Source organism: Lemur catta, chromosome 19, assembly GCF_020740605.2.
Source record: "Lemur catta isolate mLemCat1 chromosome 19, mLemCat1.pri, whole genome shotgun sequence".
NCBI classification, from domain to species: domain Eukaryota; kingdom Metazoa; phylum Chordata; class Mammalia; order Primates; family Lemuridae; genus Lemur; species Lemur catta.
Window position 1 is genome coordinate 29,023,627 of NC_059146.1, and position 24,385 is coordinate 29,048,011.

At 56.0% G+C, this 24,385-nt stretch overlaps 3 protein-coding genes across 4 annotated transcripts; 1 reads left to right on the forward strand and 2 right to left on the reverse strand.

Annotated features, from left to right (window-relative positions):
* Positions 1-1,951: 1,951 nt before the first annotated feature.
* LOC123624298 (cytochrome P450 2F2-like) lies at positions 1,952-5,271 on the forward strand. Its single transcript, XM_045531938.1, has 9 exons — positions 1,952-2,134; positions 2,617-2,779; positions 3,193-3,342; positions 3,517-3,677; positions 3,895-4,071; positions 4,161-4,302; positions 4,399-4,586; positions 4,826-4,967; positions 5,049-5,271. Exons 1-9 carry the CDS (start codon positions 1,952-1,954, stop codon positions 5,228-5,230), a joined length of 1,488 nt encoding a protein of 495 aa, XP_045387894.1. The 3' UTR covers positions 5,231-5,271.
* A 75-nt stretch (positions 5,272-5,346) lies between these two features.
* On the reverse strand, positions 5,347-14,153 carry EGLN2 (egl-9 family hypoxia inducible factor 2). Of its 2 annotated transcripts, XM_045531939.1 has the most exons (6): positions 14,033-14,153; positions 11,942-13,002; positions 7,098-7,217; positions 6,525-6,661; positions 6,248-6,315; positions 5,347-5,990 (listed from the first exon to the last, which is right to left on the reverse strand). In XM_045531939.1, the coding sequence occupies exons 2-6, from the start codon at positions 12,776-12,778 to the stop codon at positions 5,935-5,937; spliced, it is 1,218 nt and encodes a 405-aa protein (XP_045387895.1). In that variant the 5' UTR covers positions 12,779-13,002; positions 14,033-14,153; the 3' UTR covers positions 5,347-5,934. The 2 variants fall into 2 exon arrangements, with proteins under 2 accessions (XP_045387895.1, XP_045387896.1); XM_045531940.1 differs by lacking the exon at positions 7,098-7,217 and having other exon boundaries at positions 14,033-14,118.
* Positions 14,154-15,627: 1,474 nt separating this feature from the next.
* On the reverse strand, positions 15,628-23,969 carry RAB4B (RAB4B, member RAS oncogene family). Its single transcript, XM_045531941.1, has 8 exons — positions 23,801-23,969; positions 22,547-22,627; positions 22,158-22,272; positions 20,835-20,897; positions 20,596-20,750; positions 19,201-19,296; positions 18,982-19,112; positions 15,628-16,008 (listed from the first exon to the last, which is right to left on the reverse strand). Exons 1-7 carry the CDS (start codon positions 23,814-23,816, stop codon positions 18,997-18,999), a joined length of 642 nt encoding a protein of 213 aa, XP_045387897.1. The 5' UTR covers positions 23,817-23,969; the 3' UTR covers positions 15,628-16,008; positions 18,982-18,996.
* Positions 23,970-24,385: the final 416 nt, after the last annotated feature.

Below are 24,385 nucleotides of genomic sequence, written 5' to 3' on the forward strand. Positions count from 1 at the left end.
AGACCATCAGATAGCCTGGCACAGAGGGGTGGGCAGCGTCCAGGGAGGGAATGGCTTACTGCACAGAGAAAGGCTGACAGGTGGGAAGACCCGTGGCAGAGACAGAGACCGCCAGACAGGGAAACACAGGCAGAGATTAAGGTAAACACAGACTGGAAGAGATGCAGAAAGAGACAGACATTTTGAAAAAACAGAGACAGAAAGACAGGAAGCAGAGGCAGAGACCCAGAGACAAAAAGGAGAAAATGCGGGGTGGGGAGGAGGGAGAGAGATGAACAGAGAAACACAGAGATTGAGAGTGAAAGAGACGCTGAGAGATACACCCAGAGAAAATTCTAATCTGAGACTCTACACGGTCCCCCACCTCCTCCCCAGGTCTGGGCCCTATGCCAGGCTCTTGGAGGAACGCTAGAAATGGCAAGGCGGGGCCAGCAGGAGGATGGACCCCACTCCTGAACAGTCTGTCCCAAGTACTAACTTAGCGCCACCCCTGCCACTTCCACAACCCACCCCTGGCTCATCCAGGCCTGAGTCTGCCCCTTCCAGCCCTAGGATGTCCCAGGATGGGATGGGGGGAGAATAGGGGATACATTTGTCTGCTGTGATGGTGCAGCCTCAGATAGGAGTGTGCACAGTGAGGGGCTTGGGGGACTGGATACCACGGGTGCGATAGCATGGGCATAGGACATGTGGGGGCATCTAGGAAACAGAGCCTTGGGAATAGAGATGGTAGCAGCTCAGGGCAGGGCACAGACCTGTAAGTATGGAGGTGCAGGGGACATGTGGGAAGGGACCCAGAAGTCATAAGGATAAGCACAGAAGTGCCAGGATCGTGGGCACCAGGAAACTAAAGGATTCCAGGGAGGATCTGGAGGACAGATACAGTATACAGGGTTCAAGACCAATGGATTGACAAGGGCTTAGGTGTGAGTCCCAGGGAATCACAGGCACAGGGCACAAGAGTGCCAGGGGTGTTTCCAGAAGTGTACTTAGGAGATCCCTCAAAGAAATAAAAGTAATCCTTCGGTCCATCAATCCCACTACTGGGTATTTACCCAAAGGAAAGGAATTCATTTTATCAAAAAGACACCTGCATTCAAATGTTTATTGCGGCACAAGTCACAGTTGAAAAGATACGGAAATAACCTAAGTGCCCACCAATCGATGAGTGGATAAAGATGTGGTGTACATATACCACGGAGTACTACTCGGCCATAAAAAGCAATGAAACAATGTCTTTTGCAGCAACGTGGATGGAACTAGAGATCATTTCCCAAGTGAATTATTTCAGGAATGGAAAAACAAACACCACATGTTCTCACTAATAAGTGGGAGCTAAATGATGGGTACAAACGGGCACAAAGAGATGTTAAGGACATTGGAAACCAAGAAGGGGGGGTAGGAGAATGAAGGATAAAAACTTACCTATCAGGTACAATGAACACTATTCTGGTGGCAGCCACACTAAAAGGTATGACTTCAACATTAAACAATGCACCCATGTAACAAAAACAAGTGCACCCCAATATTTTGAAATATAAAAAATTTTTCAAACAAAGTGTACTTAGGAGTCAGGAGTGTATTTAGGAACCAGAGGTACCGGGTACGGCATTCAGGGGGCCCAGAGATTGCTGGGAGATTGAGGAATACGCTCCTACAGGCCAAGTAAGATGGACCGAAGGGTGCTAGGGGCTTAGGAGGGTGCACCTGTTGGCCAGGTGTACTGACATGAAAATGCTGGTGCATCAAAGTTGCCAAATAGAGCAGGCTGAGCCAGGGAACAGCAGGGCTAGGGCTGGGGAGCGGGGTAGAGACCTTGGGCTGGGAAACCTATGGAGTGAGCAGCCGGAAGATGTCCGCCCCTCCCACATCGCGTCTCCACCCCTGCTCCACCCAAGACCCCATGTCAATCAAATAGCGGTGAAGGCACACAGGCATCAAGAGCGCAGGCATGATGATCACGGGCATGGCAGGGCTGCTGTTGCCACTCCTGGTGCTGGCACTAGCGTGGTGGGGTTGGGGTGCGCGCCGCGCTCAGATGGGGGGCGCTCTACCTCCCGGGCCCAGGCCTCTGCCATTGCTGGGGAACTTGCTGCAGCTGCAGTCTGGACGCCTGGACCGTGCGCTCCTGGAGGTAAGCCCGACAGTGGGTGGGAGAACAGAATTTTCTGGATTAGTGAAGGTGGGGCTGGAGGCTAGAGCTCTTGGTTGCCTGAATGAAGACAGCTGAGGGCTCGGACTCAGTGACTCCTGAGTTCCAGGAAAGGAGGAGACTGGGGAGTGGGAAGCTTTGGGCCTGGACACCTGGGTTGCGAGGGAGGGGAAGCCTAGGGGGGGAGCAGAGGGTCCGTTTTCCTGGTTCAAGGTGGGGAGTGCGAGTACTGAGGGCCCGGACGCCTAGTTATGAGGGTGCAGGGGGCTGCGGACCGGGACTTCTAGGCCCCGAGGGAAGTGCGGGCCTGGACTCCTGGATCTGAAGGAGGATCTGGACTCCTGGACCCGAGGAATGAGGGGCTGAGCCGGGGGCTCCTGAGTCTGAAGGTGGAGGACGCTGGGGGCGGGGTCTCCGGTTGGGAGCCGGGACCCGACCGCTGAGCACCGGCTGACTCCTTGTAGCTGTCCCGCCGCTGGGGCTCGGTGTTCACCGTGCGACTGGGCCCGCGCCCGGCAGTGGTGCTGTGCGGCTACGCGGCGCTGCGGGACGCGTTAGTGCTGCAGGCGGATGCGTTCTCTGGCCGCGGGGCCATGGCAGTCTTCGAACGCTTCACGCGCGGAAACGGTGAGGCCCAAGAGCTGGAAGCGAGGGCCGGAACCACCCAGTTTGGGCAGATAAAAGGTTGAGCCGGGCAGATGGGGCGGGGCCTAACAGAGAATCAAGCTAACGAGGGCAAATGGCGAAGAGGGTGGGGCAGGGCTAAAGTATAGGCGGAATCGGGGTTCACCGTGCAGCCAATAGGAGAAAAGAGTCTAGGAGTCGAAGCCAAAGGGAGCAAGCACAGGCCAGGGACCCGGACCAGCAAAGACGGGGGTCAACGTGTCGGCAGGGCCGAGGAGGTTGGCAGCCAAGTGGTCAAATGAGAAAAGTCAACTCCAGGAGTTCGAGGCCCCGAAAGGGGTGTAGATATTGACTGGTCGCTTCCTGGGTGGGGCGTGGCCAACTCTGGCCCGCCTCCTTTTCTCTCCCCACCGTAGGCATCGTGTTTTCTAATGGGCCGCGCTGGCGAACACTGCGCAATTTTGCGCTTGGAGCGCTGAAGGAGTTCGGGTTGGGCACGCGGACCATCGAGGAGCGAGTCCTGGAGGAGGCGACTTGTCTGCTTAGAGAATTTCAAGCCACCGTTGGTGCGGCCTGGCCTGGAAAGCAGAAGGGCCTGGTGTGGGTGTGGCTAAGGGACTGCCAAGGAGTGGTCACGGGAAGGCGTTTGGGTGGAACAAAACCAATAAGCCCAAGGAGCTAGCTGGGGACCCGGCCACAGCGTTATGACCCCGCCCTGTTGCCACCCCGACCCCTCTCAGGAACGCCGTTCCACCCCCGGCGGCTACTGGGTAATGCTGTGTCCAATGTTATCTGTTCTGTGGTCTTCGGAAAACGCTATGGCTACGGAGACCCGGAGTTCCTGAGGCTCCTGGACCTCTTCAATGACAACTTCCGCATAATGAGTTCCAGATGGGGTGAGGTGAGAGGGCCGGCCACAATCTCTCCCTCATACGCCCAAACCCTCAGTGCATGGCTATAATGGATCATTAAGAGACTTAGTTTAGATGAGAGTCTTAGTTTCTTGCAATGGAAGAGTTCTAGAACCTACAATATCAAAGTCCTGGTCCAATCTCCCCGTAGGGAAACTAAGTCTTAGTGGCCTTGTCCAAGGTCCTGTTGAGATCCTGTCTCCCCAGATATACAACATTTTCCCCTACCTCCTGGACTGGCTCCCGGGCCCGCATCACCGAATCTTTCGAAATTTTGCGGATCTTCGGGTCTTCATCTCTGAGCAAATCCAGCGGCACCAGCAGACGCGGCAGCCCGGGGAGCCCCGCGATTTCATCGATTGCTTCCTCGACCAGATGGATAAAGTGCAGTTCCTTGATACCCTAAACCCTATCCATGCTGCCCACCAACAGGTGCCCGGCACAGTGGCAGCGCCTGTTCTCTCTGCCCACAGGAACAGCAGGACCCAGAGAGCCATTTCCAGGAGGAAACGTTGGTGATGACGACGCACAACCTTTTTTTTGGCGGCACTGAGACCACCAGCACCACTCTGCACTATGGGCTTCTCATTCTGCTTAAGTACCCAGAGGTGGCAGGTTTGCAAGCTGGAGAGGCCCAGGATGAGGTGCTGGGGTTTGGGGATGGCTGGAGGGTTCGGGAAGTGTGTGGCTCACAGTTTCCGCCGGCCCCAGCTAAGGTGCAGGCGGAGCTGGACGCCGTGGTAGGTCGGGCGCGCGCCCCCAGACTGGAGGACCGCGTGCGCCTGCCCTACACCAACGCCGTGCTACACGAGATCCAGCGCTTCATCAGCGTGCTGCCGCTGGGACTGCCGCGCGCCCTCACCCGCGACGCCCACCTGCACGGCCACTTTCTGCCCAAGGTGCCCAGAGTCCGAGGATTCTGCGCGGGGGGGGGGGGGGCTCCAGGGGCGTGAGCGCCTATTGGCTAAGATCAGCCGAAATGGGCGTGTGTAGTGCTGATTGACGCACAATCAAGGACTCAGGGAGCAGGAAGAAAGCAAGGCCCACCCACCTCCCGCGGGCTTACAAAAGGCCTAAAATGGAAGAGGCGCGCATGCTCGCCAATCCCTCGGTTAACCCGAGTTGTACATACCCCCAGGGTACCTTCGTGATTCCCCTGCTTGTGTCTGCACATCGGGACCCCACCCAATTCAAGGACCCGGACTGCTTCAACCCCACCAACTTCCTGGACGACAAGGGCGAGTTCCAGAGCAATGACGCTTTCATGCCCTTTGCCCCAGGTCTGGGCCAGAGAGGGAGGGGGCAGGCCTGGACCGGTTTTGGGGTGCACAGCTGCTCACTCTCCACCCCTGTGTACCCAGGAAAGCGGATGTGCCTGGGCGCAGGCCTGGCCCGCTCGGAAATCTTCCTCTTCCTTACGGCCATCCTACAGAGGTTCTGCCTGCTACCTGTGGGGAATCCCGCCACCATCGACCTCACCCCGCACTGCACTGGCCTGGGCAACGTCCCCCCAGCCTTCCGGCTTCGCCTAGTGGCCCGCTGAGGTCAGGCTCCGCCACCCTGGGCTCACTGGCACTCAGACCTCTTAACCCTCCGTGGTCAATAAAAGCCCTGAACTGCAGGTGGAGGTCTCATTACGGAAAGGAAGAGTCAGATGTGTGCAGCTCTGAGGTAAACTTTTATTTCTTGGCTGACAGGACTTCCACAACCATGCTCCTCCAGGCACCTTCTACCCTGCCGAAGGAGTGACAACCCAATCCACAAGGTCCCATGGCCAATGGGGTTGAGGGGTCACTTCACATTCCAGGCTGCAGGAGTGAGGGGACTTGGGGACATTCCCCCCACAAACTTTTGCCAGCAAGAGGCCATGACTCACCCCAACCCCAAATCCTGCATCCTGGTGGGAGGTACGGTGCCTCCTCCCAGTTCTCCACACCTAATGGGGGTGTGACCAGACACGGCAGGACACAGAACACCCAGTTTCAGTGAGGGTAATCCCCCAAATGCTGGCTCCTGCCCAGGTCACAACCCCAGCCCCCATCATGGGGCAGCAGAGGTCTCTCCTCCTTCTTTGTCCTCAGCGACGGACAGAGCCCTCCAAACCAGGCAGGACAGAGGCAAAGTCAGAAGCAGCAGTGATGGCAGGGAAGGAGCAGGCACCAGAGACTGGTGGGCTGCCAGCTCAGGGCCCAGGGCTCTTCTGAAGTCAGGGCGAGTCATCTGTCCATGGAGCTCTGGGGCTGGCCACTAGGTGGGCGTAGTCTGCTGTGATACAGGTACTTGGACACCTTTCTGTCCTGATGCTGGGGATGACAAGGGGACAGAAGATAGTCATCAGGGAAGGGACAAAAAGGCCAGGGGAAACCTGGGAAGATGGGTAGAGGACCAGGAACAAAATGGGGCTCATGTTGCGGGTACTAGGAGAGTGGGGTGTCTAAGGAAGGTAGACAGAGGAAAGATGAGTAGTGGGATTTAATAAAAGACTGATGAGGTGGAAGGGGTGGCTTGAGGCCTGGTGGGATACAGGGACTACAAAGGACTAGGGAAGTGGGACAGGTACCTAGCTGATACTTGTCTTTGGCTGCTGCCCGCTCCTTAGCATCAAAATACCAGACAGTGATGGCGTACCTGGGAACCAAGGAGGTTGGAGATCAGTTTTCTGCAATTCCAACCACATATCCATAGTGACACTAAAGGCCACCCTTTCGAGCCACCTGGTTCTGTTCCCACCCAGACCCCCTCTCAGCACTTCTTCACTCCTAGTCACTCTGAGGGTCTGACAGGACTTTGTTGGCAGAGGGAGCACCTGGGCACATCCCCAGAACTATGGGTCCTACCTGGTAGCATAGGCTGGCTTCACCTCGTGGGGGTTCCGCCGGTCAGACCAGAAAATGAGCAACCGGTCAAAGAGTGGTTCGATGTTGGCTACCACAGGCCGGCCCTCAGGGAAGATCTGCAGCAGGCCGCCATGCACCTGGGGGCGGGCCAGAGGATGAGGCCGGCTGGTCCTGCCTGGAGCCTCTGCCTTGCACTGCCCCCCAGGAGCCCACCAGGGGGCGCAGTGTCAGCAGGCATCACTCCCTCCCACCACTCAGGCTCTTAAAATGAATGACAACCCAGAGTCTGCATCACCATGGAGATGGGCAGGAAGCTACTAAAGACAGGAAAAGGGGGAGAGTGTTCATTACAAGGCCGGGGTGGGGCTGGGCAGACAGCACCATTCCCGGAAAGGGGGGGAGTTCCCACCACAGTCAGCCAGAGAGGAGGTGCCATTTCCCAGGAAGGGCCGGCAAACTGCACCGCCCCCCTGTGGGTTGAGAAAAGAACAGGAAAATGCCAGGATCTGAGCAGGGAGCGGAAAATGGAGTGGATGCACACCGCCCCAGCCCCACCCTCACCCCACCCCCTACCTTAACGTCCCAGTTCTGATTCAGGTAATAGATACAGGTGATGCAGCGCCCATCGCCGTGGGGATTGTCAACGTGCCTCACGTACCCCAGCCCGTTGCCTGGGTAACACGCCACCATGGCCTGGCAGAGATGGAGGGAGGTGGGTTTACTGGGGCTATGCAGGCACATCTGAGGGAGCAGCCGTTACCTCCTTTCTCACCCCTCCAGCCCCTTGTATTTCCCTTGATTCCTTGGCAACCAGATGGGCTCAATAAACAGCTGAGGACTTGATATTTTAAAAGATACCCCAACCCCACCTCAGACATCTCAGTAAACCAATTTATACGTTTCCTGCTGTGCAAGGATGGGACCTCCCAGGCCTAGACCAGGGGTTCTCACCCTTGCTGCAAAGTGGAATCAGCCGGGGAGCTTTACGACCCCGATGCCCAGGCTCACCTCAGAGGTTCTGATGTACTCGGTTCTAACGTAGGGCCTAGAATTTTTTAACGTTCTCCAGGTAATTCTAATGTGCAGCAATGTTGAGAACTGCTCCCCTGGACTACAAAGAATCCTCACTAAATAAATTATCTGTTCCTGACACATCTGAACAGGAACCAAAACCTAGAGTCTGAATAGAAAGTGAGATCTAATTCCAACTCTAGGGATAACTTGCTGGGTAACCCTGGACAGTCCCATCGCCTCAATGGACCTTAACTGCCTCATCTGTAAAATGGGGTGATAAACGCGTTCTCTGTTTACAGCAGTAGCAATTAATCCCTCTGAGGGCATAGCTTTGGAGGTTCCAGACCCCGAAAGACCTAGCCAGACTCATTCCAGGCTTTAGTTTCTGTGTGTGCAGGTCTGGCTACAAGGTTCTCCCCTCCTCTGCCGGACAGCTGCCACTCCCCTGGCCCAGCCCCACCATGCAGTGGTCAACGCCCAGGGGGATGTTTGCCATCAGGGAGCTGACAGCAAGGTGGCTGTCGGGTAAAGTAAAAGGCCCAGGCACTTCTGCAGACCCAATTCCCTGGTTCAAGTCTCAGTGCCGCCACATGAGCTGTGACATTGGGCAAGTGACTTCACTTCCCTGTCTCAGGATTTCTCATCCATGAAATGGAGCAGACAGCTACTTCACAGGTTGTTGTGGAAATTCAACAAGATAACAAACGTCTGGGAAGTCAGCCAGCACAGTGCCTACCACAAGACTGAGAACCAAAGCACATGCTGAAATGCCATTTAAAACTTCTGCCCAAAGCCACTTGGGGCTCTGGACGAGGGAGGAGGCAAATAGAAGACTGGCACAAGGGCCCTTCTGCTTTTCCCCAGTTGGGGACTATCTGTCTTGACCCCTCCTCCCAGGTACAACTGCTGGCTTCTGCTCCCCGCCAACACTCAGCTACACCAACGGGCCCGGCCCAGCAAGACAGTTATCAAGATCATGGTAAACATTCATGATCAAACAGATCAGTGCTGCCGAAACAGGAGGCTTGCCAGCAGGCTAGGGTGATTCAATCTCTCATCCTCCTCCCAACACGTTATCCCCAGGGCTCACCCTAGTGTGGATGTGAACCTGCTCTGCATTAAGCACATGCACCTGATCCACCACAGAACCTGCCCTGGGAAAGAGAGGCCAGGAGGGCTGCCACTATCTCTGGCCTCACAGCAGTGGAGAGCTGAAGACTTTCTCTCTGGCAGCACTAGGGTACGGTTAGTGAGAAGGCCCCAGGGAAGACCCTGGCCCCTACACTCCAAGGTTCAGGGGGAAGAGCCTTCTCTGCACTGCTCACTCCCTGTGGATGGGTCAGCACCCTGAGCAACCACATCCCTGGGAAGAAAGAATGTGGCCATGGCACAGGCGGCTTGGAACCAGTGAGTCACTGATTAGAGACAGGCAAGGCCTTCCCAGTTAGGAATCCAATTGTGCTGATTCTGCATGAGGATGGGTGAGGGAAGGGGTCCAGAGCTGCACCCTCTTCTTCCATAATCCATCCCACACAGCAGCCAGAGACCCTTTTTTTCTTAGCCCTCCACTGCATCCAGAGAATATATACAAATTCCTGATCACAGTCACCAAGGTCCCCAACCCCATCACTCTGCATCCCACCACAAGGCCTTTGCACCTGTCTGGGACACTCTTCCCCCTGACCCACCCTGTAGTTCAGGACTCAGCTCAAGGGTCAACTTGAGTTCTCTAGCTGATTGTCCATTCTACTCCTGTGAACATGAAATCAGCACAGCTACCTGTTTACCTAGTACTGGTCTGAAAAGCAGATGCATGGAAGCCCCTGGGGCCAGGCCTGCCTCCCCAGTGCCCGGTGCAGTATCTGCTGACTCAGAATCCTACCCTCTCCACTCCGCCCTGCCCACTCTCACACAGGTTCTCCCAACGTGCACATGAAGGCGGGGCACAGAAACAGGAACCTGCCCTTTAAGGCTGCCCCCCCCCTTCCACCATATACACACACCTTGGGGGGTGGAAAAATCCTCTGGCCCCAGGTCTCTCCCAGAAAGCCTCAGCCCTCAGGGACAACAGGAGAGTGACAAGGAAAAGCTAGTCTTCCCATCTCAGGGAAAGGGCAGGTAGGATCAGAGCCAGGAGACTAAAGAATTTAAGGTTATTGATGACAATGTACCAAGAGCCCACCATCACTACATACATACACATACATATACATACACATACATACACACACACACACACAGTCAGAAGCCTGTGACTGAGCCAATGACAGGTAGCCCCACCTCCAAGCTGCTCTTAAAGGGGCAAACCAAGCCAGCTGGGCCTTCCCTGGGGTCCCCTCTGGCAGCCCTTTTTGCCAGTGGGAGCCTACTTTCTCCCACCTGCAAGTCGACTGAGCACAGGGACCAGGGAGAGGAGAGAAAGTAGGACAACACAGGAGCTCAACTCAGGAATGACCAAGGAGCAGGTTACTGCTAGCCCCAGCCCTGGAGATCCATGCCCCCACCGTACTGCTGCAGCCCACCTCAGCACCCCCAGCCTTACTCCAGCTCCTGCCGAAGGAGTCCAGATGTGGCCCTCTGAAGGTGGGGAAGCCTGGAGTTGCTGTCTCACTAGGCAGGGGAGGGTCAGAGAGGGACTCTGGTGATTAGGGGCTGGCTCCTCTTCTCCCTTCCCAGTCCAGCCAGGCCTGTTCTTACCTCCCCAGCGCAGCACGGGTCATCTAAGGCTAAAAATGTCCCAACAACTCCCCCATCCCCAATGCTAGTCAGGGCCCTGTCCCCAAACACATCCGGGGTGGGAACCACCAAAGGAGGCACCGAAGGAGAAAAGATCTGCTCCTCTACCCTTCCCTCCCCAAACTGCCACAGACTAGCTGGGGATTTAACTTGGTTTCCCTATTCTGTGGACCAGCAAACTGAGGCTCAGAGCAGCATCCCATCCTTGGCCACCCCCTGACAAGGACAGCCAACCCAGGGGTGAAGATGCTGAGCCAGGGAGACTACAATGGCCTCGCCTGCACAGGAGCCAAGCCCAGGGAGGGGCCGGCTCTGGCTCCAGCTATCAAGTAACGGGAGGGAGAGGGAAGTAGAACAAGTTCCAGCTGGGGTGGGGAGGAAACAGGCCTTGGCCCCGGGGGAGCCCTGGTCCCTGAGCCAGTTCCACCCTGAAAGGAAAGCCACAGAGGCAGAACTCAAGATGGGATGTGAGAGAGGAGGGAGGGGACATCAAGAGCTCAGCTTCACACCTACAGGGCAGAACACAGCCCGTGCCATCAGCCAGGCACCACTGGTGTGGAGCAGGAGGCATTCCCTATAGGCCCTTTTCCAAAGGACACCAAGCCCTGGACTCAGAGCAGGGCCCTCACACTCTTCCACGGAGAGAATTATCATGTTAGCAAGCAGGAAAGGCCCTATGGACCATTGTCTTGTGCAGAGCTCCTGACTCCAGGTTCCTGAATGGGTAGCTGGAGGACCACGAAGCCCTGAAAACTGCCTGTAAACTCCAATCAAATGAACATTTTTTCCGAAGAGAGAGTCTGTGGCCTCTGGCAGAGTCTCAAAAAGCCCCAAAAAAAGGCTCCAAAAAAAGATTAAGAACTACTGCTCTAAAGCAAAAAAAGGAAAAAAGGACCAACGACAGACACATAAAGACAGAGGATCAAGGGAAGAGAAGACAGAGATGAAGTGACAAAAAGGAAAGAAGGGATAGAGGACAGGGACTAGGGAAGGGTGGGAAAGATGGGGACAAGAGCTCCACGGAGCCAGGCTAGCATGCAGCCATCCAGGGCCACCCCAGGAAGCTGTCCTCAATGCAGATGCCACATTAGGCACACAGGGCATGATAAAGACCAGGGCCAGGTGTCCAGCACAGCGGGCAGCAACCCTTCCCTTAGCCCAGGGGGCCCACTCATCACTGCCACCCTCCCCCTCCCGTTGTCCTGCCTGGGAGACAGGATAGACTAGACAAGCAGCCCAGCACACAGGGATGAATGGATGGATGAACAGACAGGGAAAGGAGGCAGAGGCAGAAATGTGTGCCTGCCTATGTTGACCATTCTTGGTCTAGGGCCCACAAACAAACCATCAAGGGACTGTGAACCCACACACCTGTGGGGCTGTGACTGTCAGCAGCTCTCATCAGTTTCAAGGGGATTCCTAGCAAGGTCAAGAACTGCTGTGGCTCCAGGCCAAACCCCTGGCTTACAGGTGCACAAACTAAGGCCCAGAGGGTGGCCATAGAGCCTGAGTCCCCAGAAGTGAGTACACTCCCTCCACTGGAGCTGCCTAAACCCTTTTGTGACCCCAGAAGCCTGTCTCCAAACCCATTTGTGCCCAGAGCACTAGGCATCCAACAAACAAGGTGTGGTGAAGCCCCTCTACAGAAGGCCCCCACCCAGCCTTACCTTGGTGCGCCCGTTGATGACGTAGCTGCCCAGCCGCCCAGCGCAGTGGCGGATTACAGAGTCCACGTGGGCCATGAGGGCACCTATGCTTCGGCAGCCAGGCTCGTGGCCTTCCACCCAGGCAATCTGGTCCCCACGGATGCTGCGCGGCGGGATAGCCCGCTGGCTCACTAGCTGCCCATCACGCAGGCGCCCACCCCGTTTCAGGGCCTCCACCTCCGCCAGCACGCGGCTGCCCAGCGCAGCCCCCAAGAAGCTGTCCTTGACGCAGATGCCATAGTACCGCATGCAGGGCACGATATAGTCCAGGGCCAGGCGCTCAGGCGCAGAGGGCAGCGCCTCCTCTATCACCCCAGCACTTGCCTCACCACCGCCCCTGCTGCAGCCACAGCCTATGCCACCCTCCCCCTCTGCCTCCTGGTTCTCTTGCCGTGCCCAGGGTCGCTTGCCAGGTGAAGGGGCATCCCCACCATCCTCGGCCCATTTCCGTTTGGGGGCCTCAGGCCGGGCACCCTGGGCTGCCAATCGCTGGCACCCCTTGGTTACCAGCGCCGCGGCGCCTTCACTCTGCAGTGGCCGCAGCTCACCGCCATCCTGCCCACCAAAGCCCTCCCGCAAGGGGCTGACAGTGGTAGAGGTGGTTGTGGCTCTAGGGGTCCCACTCCCTGCTGAGACCTCACCAGGCACTCCTGGACAGTGGTAGGAGGGTAGCAGGGGACAGGGCAGGTAACTCTCCACCCCCATCCTGGCCCGGCCAGGCTCCAAGGGCTCTGACACAGACCCTGATAACTGAGGGAGAGGCTGACTCAGGGGCTGCGGCTGGCACGGGCTGTCCATGGCAGCAGTGTCTTCATCCCCCGGGCATGGAGGGCACCGCCCGGGCCCATGGTGCCACCCTCCTCCACCTCCTCCACTTGATGCAGCTGGGGGCCACTGGGCCTGGCGTGGGGCAGGGTGAGGCAGGGCAGGCAGTAGAGGCTCTTCTCGTGCCCTGAAGGTGCTTGCTGGTCCCCAAGTCCTCTGCTGTCCCTAGGGGCTTGGGAAGGGACCCTTCAGGGTGGCTGGAGGGAGAAAGAGAAAAAAAAATGTAAGAGGAGTTAAAAGCAAGCTGGGGGAAGGTATGGGCAGTAGAGAGGAAGATGACCAGGCAGACTTGACTACAGAGACCCCCACAACCTGGGGCCAAGTGGAGGGGAGGAGCCTGAGACTTTGTTGGGGGGGAATCGCTGACAGACAAGGGGCAGCGAGGGGGAGGAGCCGGAGGAGAGAGGCTGGGTAGAAGACACAAAGACAGAGGACTGTAGTTGGGGCTGTGGGACGGAGTGCCCACAGTCACACGGAGGGCGCCTGAAGTAGAAAAGGAATGGTGGAGGGGCGGGGAGTAGGAGGATTGGAAACAGTCAGGAGGGACGTGCCTGAGTGTTCCAGAGAGACAGAAATGTCGGGGATCCACAGAGTCAGAGTTAGGAAGGTCAACAAACAGAGGAAACTGGGGGGCCCAGAGACAGAAAAACAGACCGGAGGGAAGCTGGGAGGGAGGGTCTGAGAGGGCCAGACAGCACGGGGTGGTGAGGTCGCCCTGAGCCCAACGGGAGGAGGCCTGCTGGGGGTGGACACACACCCGGACGGGAGGTCCTGAAACAGAGGACCTCTGGAGAGGAAGGAAGGAAGCCTCGGGGAAAACGGTCCCCAACGACAGAGAGAAGGGCGGAGGGTTCACGCACTCGGGGACAGGACGAGGCAAAAAAAGCACTCCCTTCCCAACCCCCTTCGGTGCGGGAGGCCCCCTCGGGGCGAGTAGGCGACGCAGGCAGGGCCGAGAGGCTCAGACCCTGTTGTCCCCTGCCCTCGGCCTCCGCCCCGCGCGAGCTCCCCGCCCCCACCCCACCCCAACCCCCCCAACGGCCGGCACCCAACGTGCCCGGCGCGCGTTCCCTCCCCCACGCCCCACCCCCACTCTGTCCCCGGGGTCGCCACGGCCCTCCACGGCCTGCCCCGGCGCACACCCCCACACCCCGCCCGGTCCACGCCGGCGCCCTGGCTGGGGCTCCTTCTCCCCCTCCCTCCCTTCTCTCCCCGCGACCCCCTCACCGAGCTTTTTCCTCCGGCCCCGGCGCCGCCGTTTGTGCCAGCCGCCCTGCGCCTCACAGCGCGCCATACCCCGCCCCCACCTCCCGCGACGCTCCGCCCCCGCCTCGCCCGCTGGGCACGTGACCGCTGCCGGCCGACGAGAAGGTGCATGCGCAGGCGCGAGCCGCACGGGGCGGGGCGAGGAGGTTCTGAACTCTCCTTTCGAGAAAGGAGACGTGGGTCCGCCGCCGACGCGAGGCTCATTTGCATTCTCCACTCCGCCCCTTCTGCGCGGGAGGAGGAGCGCAGTGAGATGGGCCGGATCAGAGGTGGGGCGTTCCTGTGCGTGTTAGACTTAGCCGAGTGGGTGTGGCATGCAAATGACATGATTTACATGGGCAGGCCCACCTCCTCGAGCCGAGAACGCTGCGGGGTGACGAGTAGCGGGGTTGGGGAGTGGCGTGCAAGGGATTTCATTTGCATGGGCAGCCCAGGAACGGGGATGAGATACTAAGAAATGGCTACGCAGTTAGTTGGGAAATGTATGCAAATTCGCCCGTCAGCAAGTAATTTACATAAGTACTTATTACAACAGAGGAAGAAGAGAGTGCAGGACGTCCTTGAGAAAAGGGAAAGCGGACTAGTAGGGAGGTGCAGATGTATCGTATTTGCATGACCTGCTCCGCCCTGCCCCCTCGGGACAATTGTGGAAGTCAGAATAAAGAACCAGAGAAAGCTACATATTGAAAGAAGACATTTGCGTGACAAGCCCTGTCTCGTTATGAACATTTTAGGCCACCCTGGCTGGGAGGATTATGCAGATAAGGTCATTTTGAATTCCTCCGTCCCCTCCTTTATTGCTCAGGAGGAAGGGGGTGGAGTTCAGGCCTCTCGCGGACTTGGCAGCTGGAGTGTCCCCAGGGCTACACCAGTCTCTGGCTGGCCACATGAGAGGGGCTAGGGTGGTTCACCTGGGCTCAAGGAGATGCACAGCGGTATCAAGTATGCATATGGGTCCAGTTGTACAAAGGCCACCAGTTTTCAGGGGCACACACAGGGTTCATGGTCGCACACAGGGACCAAAACACACACAGACCTCATGGTCACCCATACACAGGCACACAAAGAATAGTAAGTCACGGCTGGCGACTTTCAGGCTTCAGACATGCATAGGTAGAACCAGGCACAGACCCAGGGCCCCACCCATGGGCCCATATTCCCATTCCCTGGCCTTGGTATCCCAAACAACATCAGTCTCACCAACATAATCACCAAGGAGGCAGAGGAGTTACATGTTAAACAGTTTCACACACAAGCAGCACGTATTCCTATAGACACTGTCCCACACACAGGTATTGGAAACATTCTTTCACACACTTCACAAACCAAGGGACATCAGTATTACACAGTGAGCCTTGAGCATGCATTGTCACAAAGTGTCCACATGGTGACAAACTCTGTCCCTCCACACTAGGCACCTGAGTCATGGTGTACTCACAGTATACCCCACACCATGTCCAACCCACAAACAAGTCTCCCAAACACCATGACACATGATTTTTCCATCGGGGACCTCTATTTGTCTCCCGACATCCCAAAATGATGGAGGCCAAGGCACAGGTGTAAACAATGCTTTATGGGGGAGGGCAGGGACAGGACAGGCCTCCAGGTAATAAATAACACGTACTCGCAACAGCAGGGCCAGGCGGGGAGTTGGGGCCAAATGACCCTGGTCTTAGGCTTTGAGAGCTCTTGGGGTATGGTTAGGGGTTCAGGGGGGACAGAGGTTAGCCAAGACAGAGGAAGCAGCAGCAGGTATGGGTTCCCCCTTCCCCCATGGCTCAGTCTTGCCCCAAAGCCAGGCCCCACCAGGCCAGGGAAGGGGAACAGGTGGCGGGGCAGCTTCTCCGGGGCCAGGGCAGGTTGGGACACGGCTTCCCAGGGCCTGGTCTGGGCCCCAGCCGGAAGGGCAGGGCTGGTCCTGGAGAACAGGTGAGCTGAAAGAGAAGGGTGTGGTGACCTGGAGGGACCCTGGTCTGTTCAGCTGGTGTCTTAGTCTCATTTTTGGGTATCTTCCTGCCCTCTGATCTGAGTCCATCTGTCCATACCCTCTCTTTCTCTCAGAGTTTCTTCATTGTCTGTCTGACTTTCTGTTTCTCCTCTGCAGATAATTTTGGGGTCTCTCTCTCTTTCTCTTGGTACCTGCAACTCCTTGTTTGTTTTCCTCAAAGGGTCATCTGAGTCTACAAAGGGACATTTCAATGTCTAAATATCATGTCCCTACCTTTGTATCTCTGTGTCCCTCTATGTTCCTGGATCGCCCTGGCTCTAAGTCTCATTCCAGTGTTTTCCAAGCTGGGGAGACACATTAGGTTAATGGTTCTCAGTTCTCACTTTGGCTGCACATAGCATTACCTGGGAGCTTCTAGAAATCCTGAAATCACTTCAGAATCTCTGGGGCAAGGCCTGGGCATCAGTATCTTTTAAAGTTCTCCAGTGATTCCAATGTGCAGCACTGCATTAGCAAGTGGGAAAATCAGTTTGGTGGGCCTTGACCAATTTTTTATTCAAATAAAATAGAATAGAAAATATCAGAGTTACAGAGACAGAAAGCAAATTGGTGGCTGCCAGGGCCTGAGGGGAATGGGGAATGACTATTTAATGGGTGTGGGGTTTCTTTTTAGGGTACTGAAATGTTCAGGAACTAGATAGAGGTGGTGGTTGTGAATGTACTGAATGCCACTGATTTGCATGCTTTGAAATGGCTAGATTTGTGTTATGTGAATTTCACCTCAATAAAAAAAGAAGAATATTAGTGGTAGGAAAACATGTGTTTGAGTTTTATATGTGGGTGTGACTGTATTAGATCAACATATAAAATATATTTCCTCCTACGGTTTGATGTCAACACAGTTTGAAAAAGCACTGTCTTCTGACCTTTGACCCACTGAGGGCAAACACTAAAACACACTATCTACTAAGCCCTAAGGTGACGAGTACACACCCACCCACTTCTGCACAGCCCAGAGTCTTTCAGATGGATAAAAAGAAGCTTGATGGCTCACGCCTGTAATCCCAGCACTCTGGGAGGCCAAGGCGGGAGGATCACTTGAAGCCAGGAGTTCAAGACCAGCCTGGGCAACATAGTAAGACTCTGTCTCTACAAAATTTAAAAAAAAATTTTTTTTCTTTTTAATTTTTAAAAAACAGTCCCCATTTATCAAGTCTTTACTGTCAGACCCCATTCTGAGCACTTTACATGAATTAACTTATTTAATCTTTTCAACACCCACAGGAGGTGAGTACTGTTATTGGCCCCATTGTAGAGATGAGGAAAATAAAGCCCCCAGACACAGCAGGTGCAAAGGCCTGGGAGGACAAGGGAGCACTACACAAAGAACTCATCCTTGCCTCTTCTCCCTTTCGTTCAAATTCCACATCCATTCTATCAGGAAATCACATTGGCTCTGCCTTCAAAGTAGATCCAAAGTCTAACCACCTTCAGTCTAAACACCTTTCCCCCCCGCCTCCCTGGAGCTGCCAAGGCTGGGAGCAGGTTAAGCATGAAGTACAGAGCGGAGAATTGGCAAGACAGACACACACCCGGGTTGGGGGAGGGATGGGACCAAATCCTGTAGGGTCTTGCAAGCCTGTCAAGGGGTTTGGACCAAGCACGGAAGAATAAGCAAGGCTTCCTGGAGGAGGGGAGGAGGTGACCAGGGAGAAGAGAGTCGGAATGGTGTTCCATGCTTTGCAAAGTGTAAGCAAAGACTCAGAGGAATGGAAAGAACTTCTGCGTGGCTGGAGCAGCCTGAGAGGTAGGCAGAGTGTAGGAGCTGAGGCTGCTGAGGCTGCTGAGGCTGGCAGGGTCGAGTCCCTACAGAGGCTCAAACACCGGGCTGAAGAGCTTCAGCTGTGTCCCATGGACACTGGGAGCCACGGATGGTTTTAAACACGGGAGGGACAGGAGCAGATGTGCATGTTAGAAAAACCCAGTGGCTACATCAAGAGGGGCCAAGACTACAGAGAGAGAGAGCAGGGAGGACACAGACCTATCCACTTCTCAGCCGCTCCTCTGCCTGCCCCCACGTCCTGTCCACCTCGACTTTGCAGCAGCCTCCTCACCGGTGTCCAGCAACCATCTCTGCCCCCAGTCTCTTCCCCATATGCAGCCAGAGGGACCTTGTGAACACCTGAGTCAGATGCTGGCCCTCCTCTGCTCAGAAGCTCCCTGTGGCTCCCACCCCACCCAGGGTATAAGCCAGAGCCTTCCCCGGGGCCCACGAACCCTGACTGATCTGCTTCCCTCCACGGGACCTCATCCCCTGCCAAACACACACAGCCCCCGCTCAAGCCACACTGGCCTCCTTGGGCTTCCTCCAAGCCAGGCATGACCCTACCACTGGGCCAGGGCGCTGCACTTGCTGTGCTCTCCCCCCAGCATGCTCTTGCCCCAGAGCCCCACAGGCCTCCCCTACTCCCTCTGTTGCTCAACTGTCACCCGTATTTAAAATCGCATTCCTCCACCCTCCCTAGCCCTCCTAGCCGGCTTTATTTTTCTCCCTAGCTCTTCTGTCCCTCACTACTATGTAAGTTACTTAAATATCTTGTTTATTGTCTGTCTTCCCGCAAGAGAGTGTCGGCTCCCTGTGGGCAGGGTTCTTTTGGTCTGCTTTACCCACTGCCGTATCCCCAGTGCCTTGAGCAGGGCCTGGCACACAGAGACACCCAGTAAACAGGTGAAGAACTATGAATCGGCAGGTGAGTCCTAGGGAGCAGAGCTGGCGGTGGCCTGTGGCTGGGGGGACAGGTGGATTCCCTGTGGCCGGCAAGATGCCTCACTTTAACTCGGGGGTTTTTCCATCTTTCTCTCTGACTCGGCTTCTCTTGTCATCACGTTTTCTGTGTCTCTGTCTCCGCTCCATGTTCCCCCTTCCCACCCCCGCCGCCCTGAGCCCCCAGCGTCCCACCTGACTCCGCAGGTCTCAGCAGCCACACGGCTGAGGGGCCACAGCCTGGGCACTCCGAGGCTGCCGGAGCTGGCGAAGGGAAGCGTCGCCATACTGAATGCCCGAGCCCATCCTCTCGGGGTCTAGCTCACCTGTGGGGAAGGGGAGAGGTCATGACTGGTCCCCTTGGAGGCCCCCAGGCCTGCCTTCCACCCCCACTCCGGTCAGCCGGGGCCTCACCTGAGTCGATCTTGTTGAGGATGGTGCGGGCGCACTTGAGGAAGGCCTCCTCCACGTTCTCGCCCGTGAGCGCGCTGGTCTCCAGGAACATTAGCTCTGGAGGGGCAGACGCTCCGAGGGTCAGGGCCTCGGTCAGGCCCCATCCTCCACTCCAGCTCTCACCTGCTGGCTCTCCTTCTGTTCCTCAAGTGTTCCACCCAGCCTCGCCCTCACCTTGGGCCCCTCCACATGCTGTTCCCCTGCCACAAATGTCCCCTCCCCATATGCCCACCGAACTCTTCCTTCAGAGCTCAGCACGCACAGCTCCTCCTCTAGAGAGTCCTCCCTGATCTCCAAGGCTGGGTCAGGTGCCTCCTTTGGGTTCCCACAGCCTCCTGTGCCCCCCTGCCTGTGTCCCCATCCTGTGCCCACCCCACTGCCCATGTCCCCCATGCCCCCACCCCTCTGCCCATGCCCCCATCCCACGCTGACCCCCCTCAGTGTATCCCCCCATCTCCCCACTCCCCACCCCTCTGCCCATGCCCCACCATCCCACCCCTGCTCCTCCACCTGGGCCTCCCCTATCCTGGCTCTGACCCCTCTCCCTGTGCCTCTCCATCCAGCCCTGACCATACTGGGCTGTCACTGTCTGGAAATGGGTCTGTCCCTCCACACCCACCCACTGAACTGTGAGCCCCACGCTGTCTCCACCACCGTGTCCCCAGCTCCATCTAGCACAGGCCCACCATAGTCTACTCATCAGCTACATGGCAAGGCCTCACAGTAAGTAAATTGGAGCCAGGATTCAAACCCACATGTCTCTGATGGCAAAACTTCCTCTAAACCTGGAGTTTCCAAACTGGAGGAGGCAGATCCCAGCCAGCAGATATGACTGGTTTGGCCAACACAATGTTTTCAAATGAGTTGATTCTTGCAAACCTTTTGGCATGGGCTGTCAGTACACCTCCCTTAGCAACAGTGCCTGTTACCCTGGGATCTGCCCCATCCCATCTCTCATATTCACAAAATGTGCCTCTCACCTAGGCTAATCTGAGTTTACAATCTCCACCTTAACCCAATGCCCTGAGCTGCCTCCTCATGGCAATCGAAACCTTCTTAGCAGCCAGCGTGAATCTAGCTCTCACTTCATATCAGGGTATGGAAGGCTTTCCACGGACACCTCCCTTCACCGTCACAGCGCGCTGTCAGGCAGAAATATTATGATCCCACTTTTCAGGCGAGGAAACTGAGGACCAGAGCAGTCACACAGCTCACGTGTAGCAAGACTCGGATTTGAACCTAGACCTCTGAACCTCCGTCTTCCCCTGCTGGGCACAGCCATTGAGAGCCAGGAGGCCCACGGTCCCTGTGGATGGCCTGCCCCCTCCGCCACCTGGCCCACTGCACAGTTCTCACCATTCTCCTGGGCAAAGCGGGAGGCCTCCAGGAAAGTGACCTCCCGCTCAGGGTCCAGGTCCTTCTTGTTGCCACAGAGGATGACCACGATGTTGGGGCTGGCCAGAGTGCGGGCGTCGGTCAGCCAGGCAGCCAGTGAGTTATATGTCTCCCGGCTGTGGAGAAAGGAGAGCGGAGGGAGGCAGCACAGGAGAGCAGCCACCATGGCCCGCCCTGTCCCATCCCCTCCGCACACCCACCTGGTAATGTCGTACACCAGCAGGGCTCCAGCCGCCCCTCGGTAATAACTCCGTGTCACCGACCTGTGGGGCCAGGGGGACCCAGTCACCCCCAAGGCTGGGGTCTGCCCCGAGACTGCCCCCCTCTGCGGAGAGAGACTGGTGGTTCGGAGGCCCCCCTTCCCTGCTGGCCCGTCCCCCAAAACCTGGCCTTGGTCTAGTTGCCATACAATTCCTCTCTCTGCCTTACAGTCTCTCTCTTAGCTGTCTGTCTGCCTCTGAGTCTCCTTGTCTTTGTCTCTGTGTGCCTGTCTTTCTGTATCTCTTCATTGGTCTGTTTCTTTCTCTGTATCTATTTTATGTGTGTCCCTTTAATTTTCTGTTTTGCTTTGTCTCCTTTTCAGTTGTCACTCTGGCCCTGGCTCTCTCATCCTCACCGTTGCCTTCCCATTCATTCATGCGCTCGTTCATTCAACATTTTCTGAGCATCTCCCCTTTGCCTGCCCAAGCGCTATGCAGCATCTGCTAGTCCCTGTCCTGCCATTGGGTGAAGGCCCCCTTCCCAGTGTAGCCACCTCTCTGTATTTCCCTGTCTCACCAGTCTGAATCCCTCTGGAACTCATGCAATCATTCCACACACATTTATTGAGCACTTACTGTGGACCCAGCCCATGTCACACTCTTGTCTTTCACCCTCTCTCTGTCTCTGGGCTCTATGCACCTCATGCAGGAAACCAACACATGAGCATTAATTTAGCAGCTACTAAGTGCTGCCCAGAAACCGCAATTCTCCACAGATTGGATTCCCTCTGTTTGTCTTCCTGCTCTCTGTCTCTGTTTCTCAGACTCTTTCTCAAAGTTTCTTTGTGTCTATGAACTTTTCTGCAGACATTTCCTGAAGACCTATGCATCTCTCTCTCCCGCAACACGTCCATTTCTCCATCTCTCTGGGTATACCTGTCCGACCCTCCCTGTCTCTCTGCCTCAGACCTGTTTCTCTTCGCATGTCCTCACCTCCTTTATCATTCCCTTCATCTCTCTCACTCTGTCTCTCTCATTCCCTTGATGAGTGTGTGTCTCTTTCAAGTTTCCTTCTCTTTCTGTTTTAGTGTCTCTCAATCTCTACTGCTCACCCAATCCCAAGCCTCATTTGCTCTCTTTTTCTCTGTCTCTTTCTTTCTCTCCCCTGAACTCCATCTATCCTTGGCTATATATACCTGCTAACCATGGTCTCTGTTTCTCTCCCTTCGCCTTGCCTGCCCTCTCACTTGTGTCTCTGAGTGACTCCGCACATATCTCCCTCTTCCCCGCTTCCCACCCTCCTTAGGAGCCCAGCCCACCTACCGAAACCGCTCCTGGCCAGCCGTGTCCCAAATCTGTAGCTTCACAGTCTTCCCACCCACGTTGACCACCCGGGATCCAAACTCCACGCCAATTGTGTGGTTAGAGTCCTGTTTGACTGGGAGTGGGAGGAAGAGAGGAAACAGAGCAGGGGCTCAGAGGATCCCCCTATCCTCCAAGGCCTTCTCAGTCTCTACAAACCCATTCCCACTGCTGAGGTGACTGAGGTCAAGGAGAACCCAGCAAAAAGCACACATCGAGGCAAGGACCAAGACGAGCCACCACTGGAGTTGTACCTATGGCCAGCCCTCCCACCCCACCAGCTGCCCACCTGCGCACACCATGCCCATCACCACAGCTCAATGCTCCCGGGACCACTACCAGAAACTCACACTTATTCTCAATGAACTGATGAAGGAGACATGATTTGCCAGTTCCAGCACTGCCAATCACCAGGAATTTGAAGAGGAAGTCTGACCAGATGAAAACAAAATCAGGGAGAGAAAGATACAGGAAAAAAGATAGAAAGACCATCACAGTTAAAGGGAGAGAAACAGATACAGGCAGAAATAAAACAACAGACAAAAGTAACAGATAATTGTTATATAGTGCTTACCAGGGGCTAGGCACAGTTCTAAAGGTCTTTACTTATATTAACAACTCACTTAATCCTCAGGAAAACTCTATGAGGAAGGTATACTAAAAATTATACCCATTTTCCAGATGAGGAAACCGAGGCCAAAGAAGTTAACTGACTTGCCCAAGGTCACATAGTTAGGCAGAGCTTAGGTTCAAACCCAGGCCAAGGAGCTCCAGAGTCCAGTTCTTAACTATTATATTTAACAGTTCTTCAAACTCATTTAATCAAGGACTACAACCTAGCCCCTGCCCCTCTTGACTTTACCCGCTACCATCCTCTAACTCATTCATTCCACTACAGCCCTTGGCCTCCAGTGTATTCCCTGAAAATGACAAGCTGATTCTCACCTCAAGGTCTTTGCACTTGTTCCCTCTGCTTTTGTATATTTGTTGAATTAAGGGAGCTCCCTCTGACACCTAAATCAGAACTTCCCCACCACTACCACCTCGTTTTGTACATGATTTTTCATGATTCAACACTGATTTTCCAATTCTCAACCTCTCCTTCCCTCTCTCTGCCCAGGACCTTGCCCCTCCTTAGTCTCAAGCTTAAGCCCCACTCCCTGCCACTAAGTACTGTCACTAATTTGAGGGCAGTCCATTCCCAACCTCATTCCAGACCCCTCAAGCCAGATCTGCCCCAGGGTCCAGAGCATCCATTCAGGGTTGACCTCTGCCATTCACAGCCAGCCCCGCCCCATTCACTCAGGGTCTGCCCTGATACATTAAGGCCCACCTCTTCTCTCAAGACCTACCCTGAACCCCGGAAGACCGGTTCCCTCAAATCCCACCCCAGATCTATTGAACCCATGCACCAGACCCTCAGGCTCCACCCAAATCGATTAAGCTCAGCCCCAGACCTACTAAACTCCTCCCAGCATCCACTTAGGCCCTGCCCCCAAACATCAGACCCCGCCCCCTGGCATATAAAGCCCCGCCCCGTTCCCGCAGGCCGCATCCTCTCTGGGCCCAGACCCCAGACCCCAGCTTCGGCCTACCACCCTCACCGTAGGTCTCGGCCATGACTCGGTCGCGGCCGCTGAGGGCCGCAATATGGCGCCGCGGCCGCGCCTTCTCCTCGGCTGGCAGCCGCTCCACTCCGGCTGCAGCCCCGGCTCCTTCCTACTCCCCGGGCCGGGCGCCGCCACTTCCGCCTCCACCCCCCCTCTCCGACGCGATCCACTAAGGCTGCGGGATACCAGGCCACGCTTCCCAGAGGAAGGGATTGGCGGACTCGCGGGCAGGGGGCGGGACAAAAGTCGTGGATTGGTGGTAAGAGAGGGGCCGAGTCAAAAGGGGCGGGACCAAGACGAGCGATTGGCTGAGCAAGTAGGAAGGGACTGTGCAGAGATGCTTCGCTGAGCGGAGGAACGGATTTGGTCGGGAGTTCGCGAACAGAGCCGAGTCTCCGGATTGGGTAGGAGCAGACAAGGGGCGGGGATACGAATGCAAAGCAGGGGGCAAGGGCAGAATTGACAGAGCCTAGAAGAGCGGCGGATCTTGAGCTGGTGGGAGCAATTTCTAGCCTCAAAGGCAGGAAGGAGGAAAATGGGGGACCGGCGGGGTGGGAATACGCACAGGTTACTTCCCAC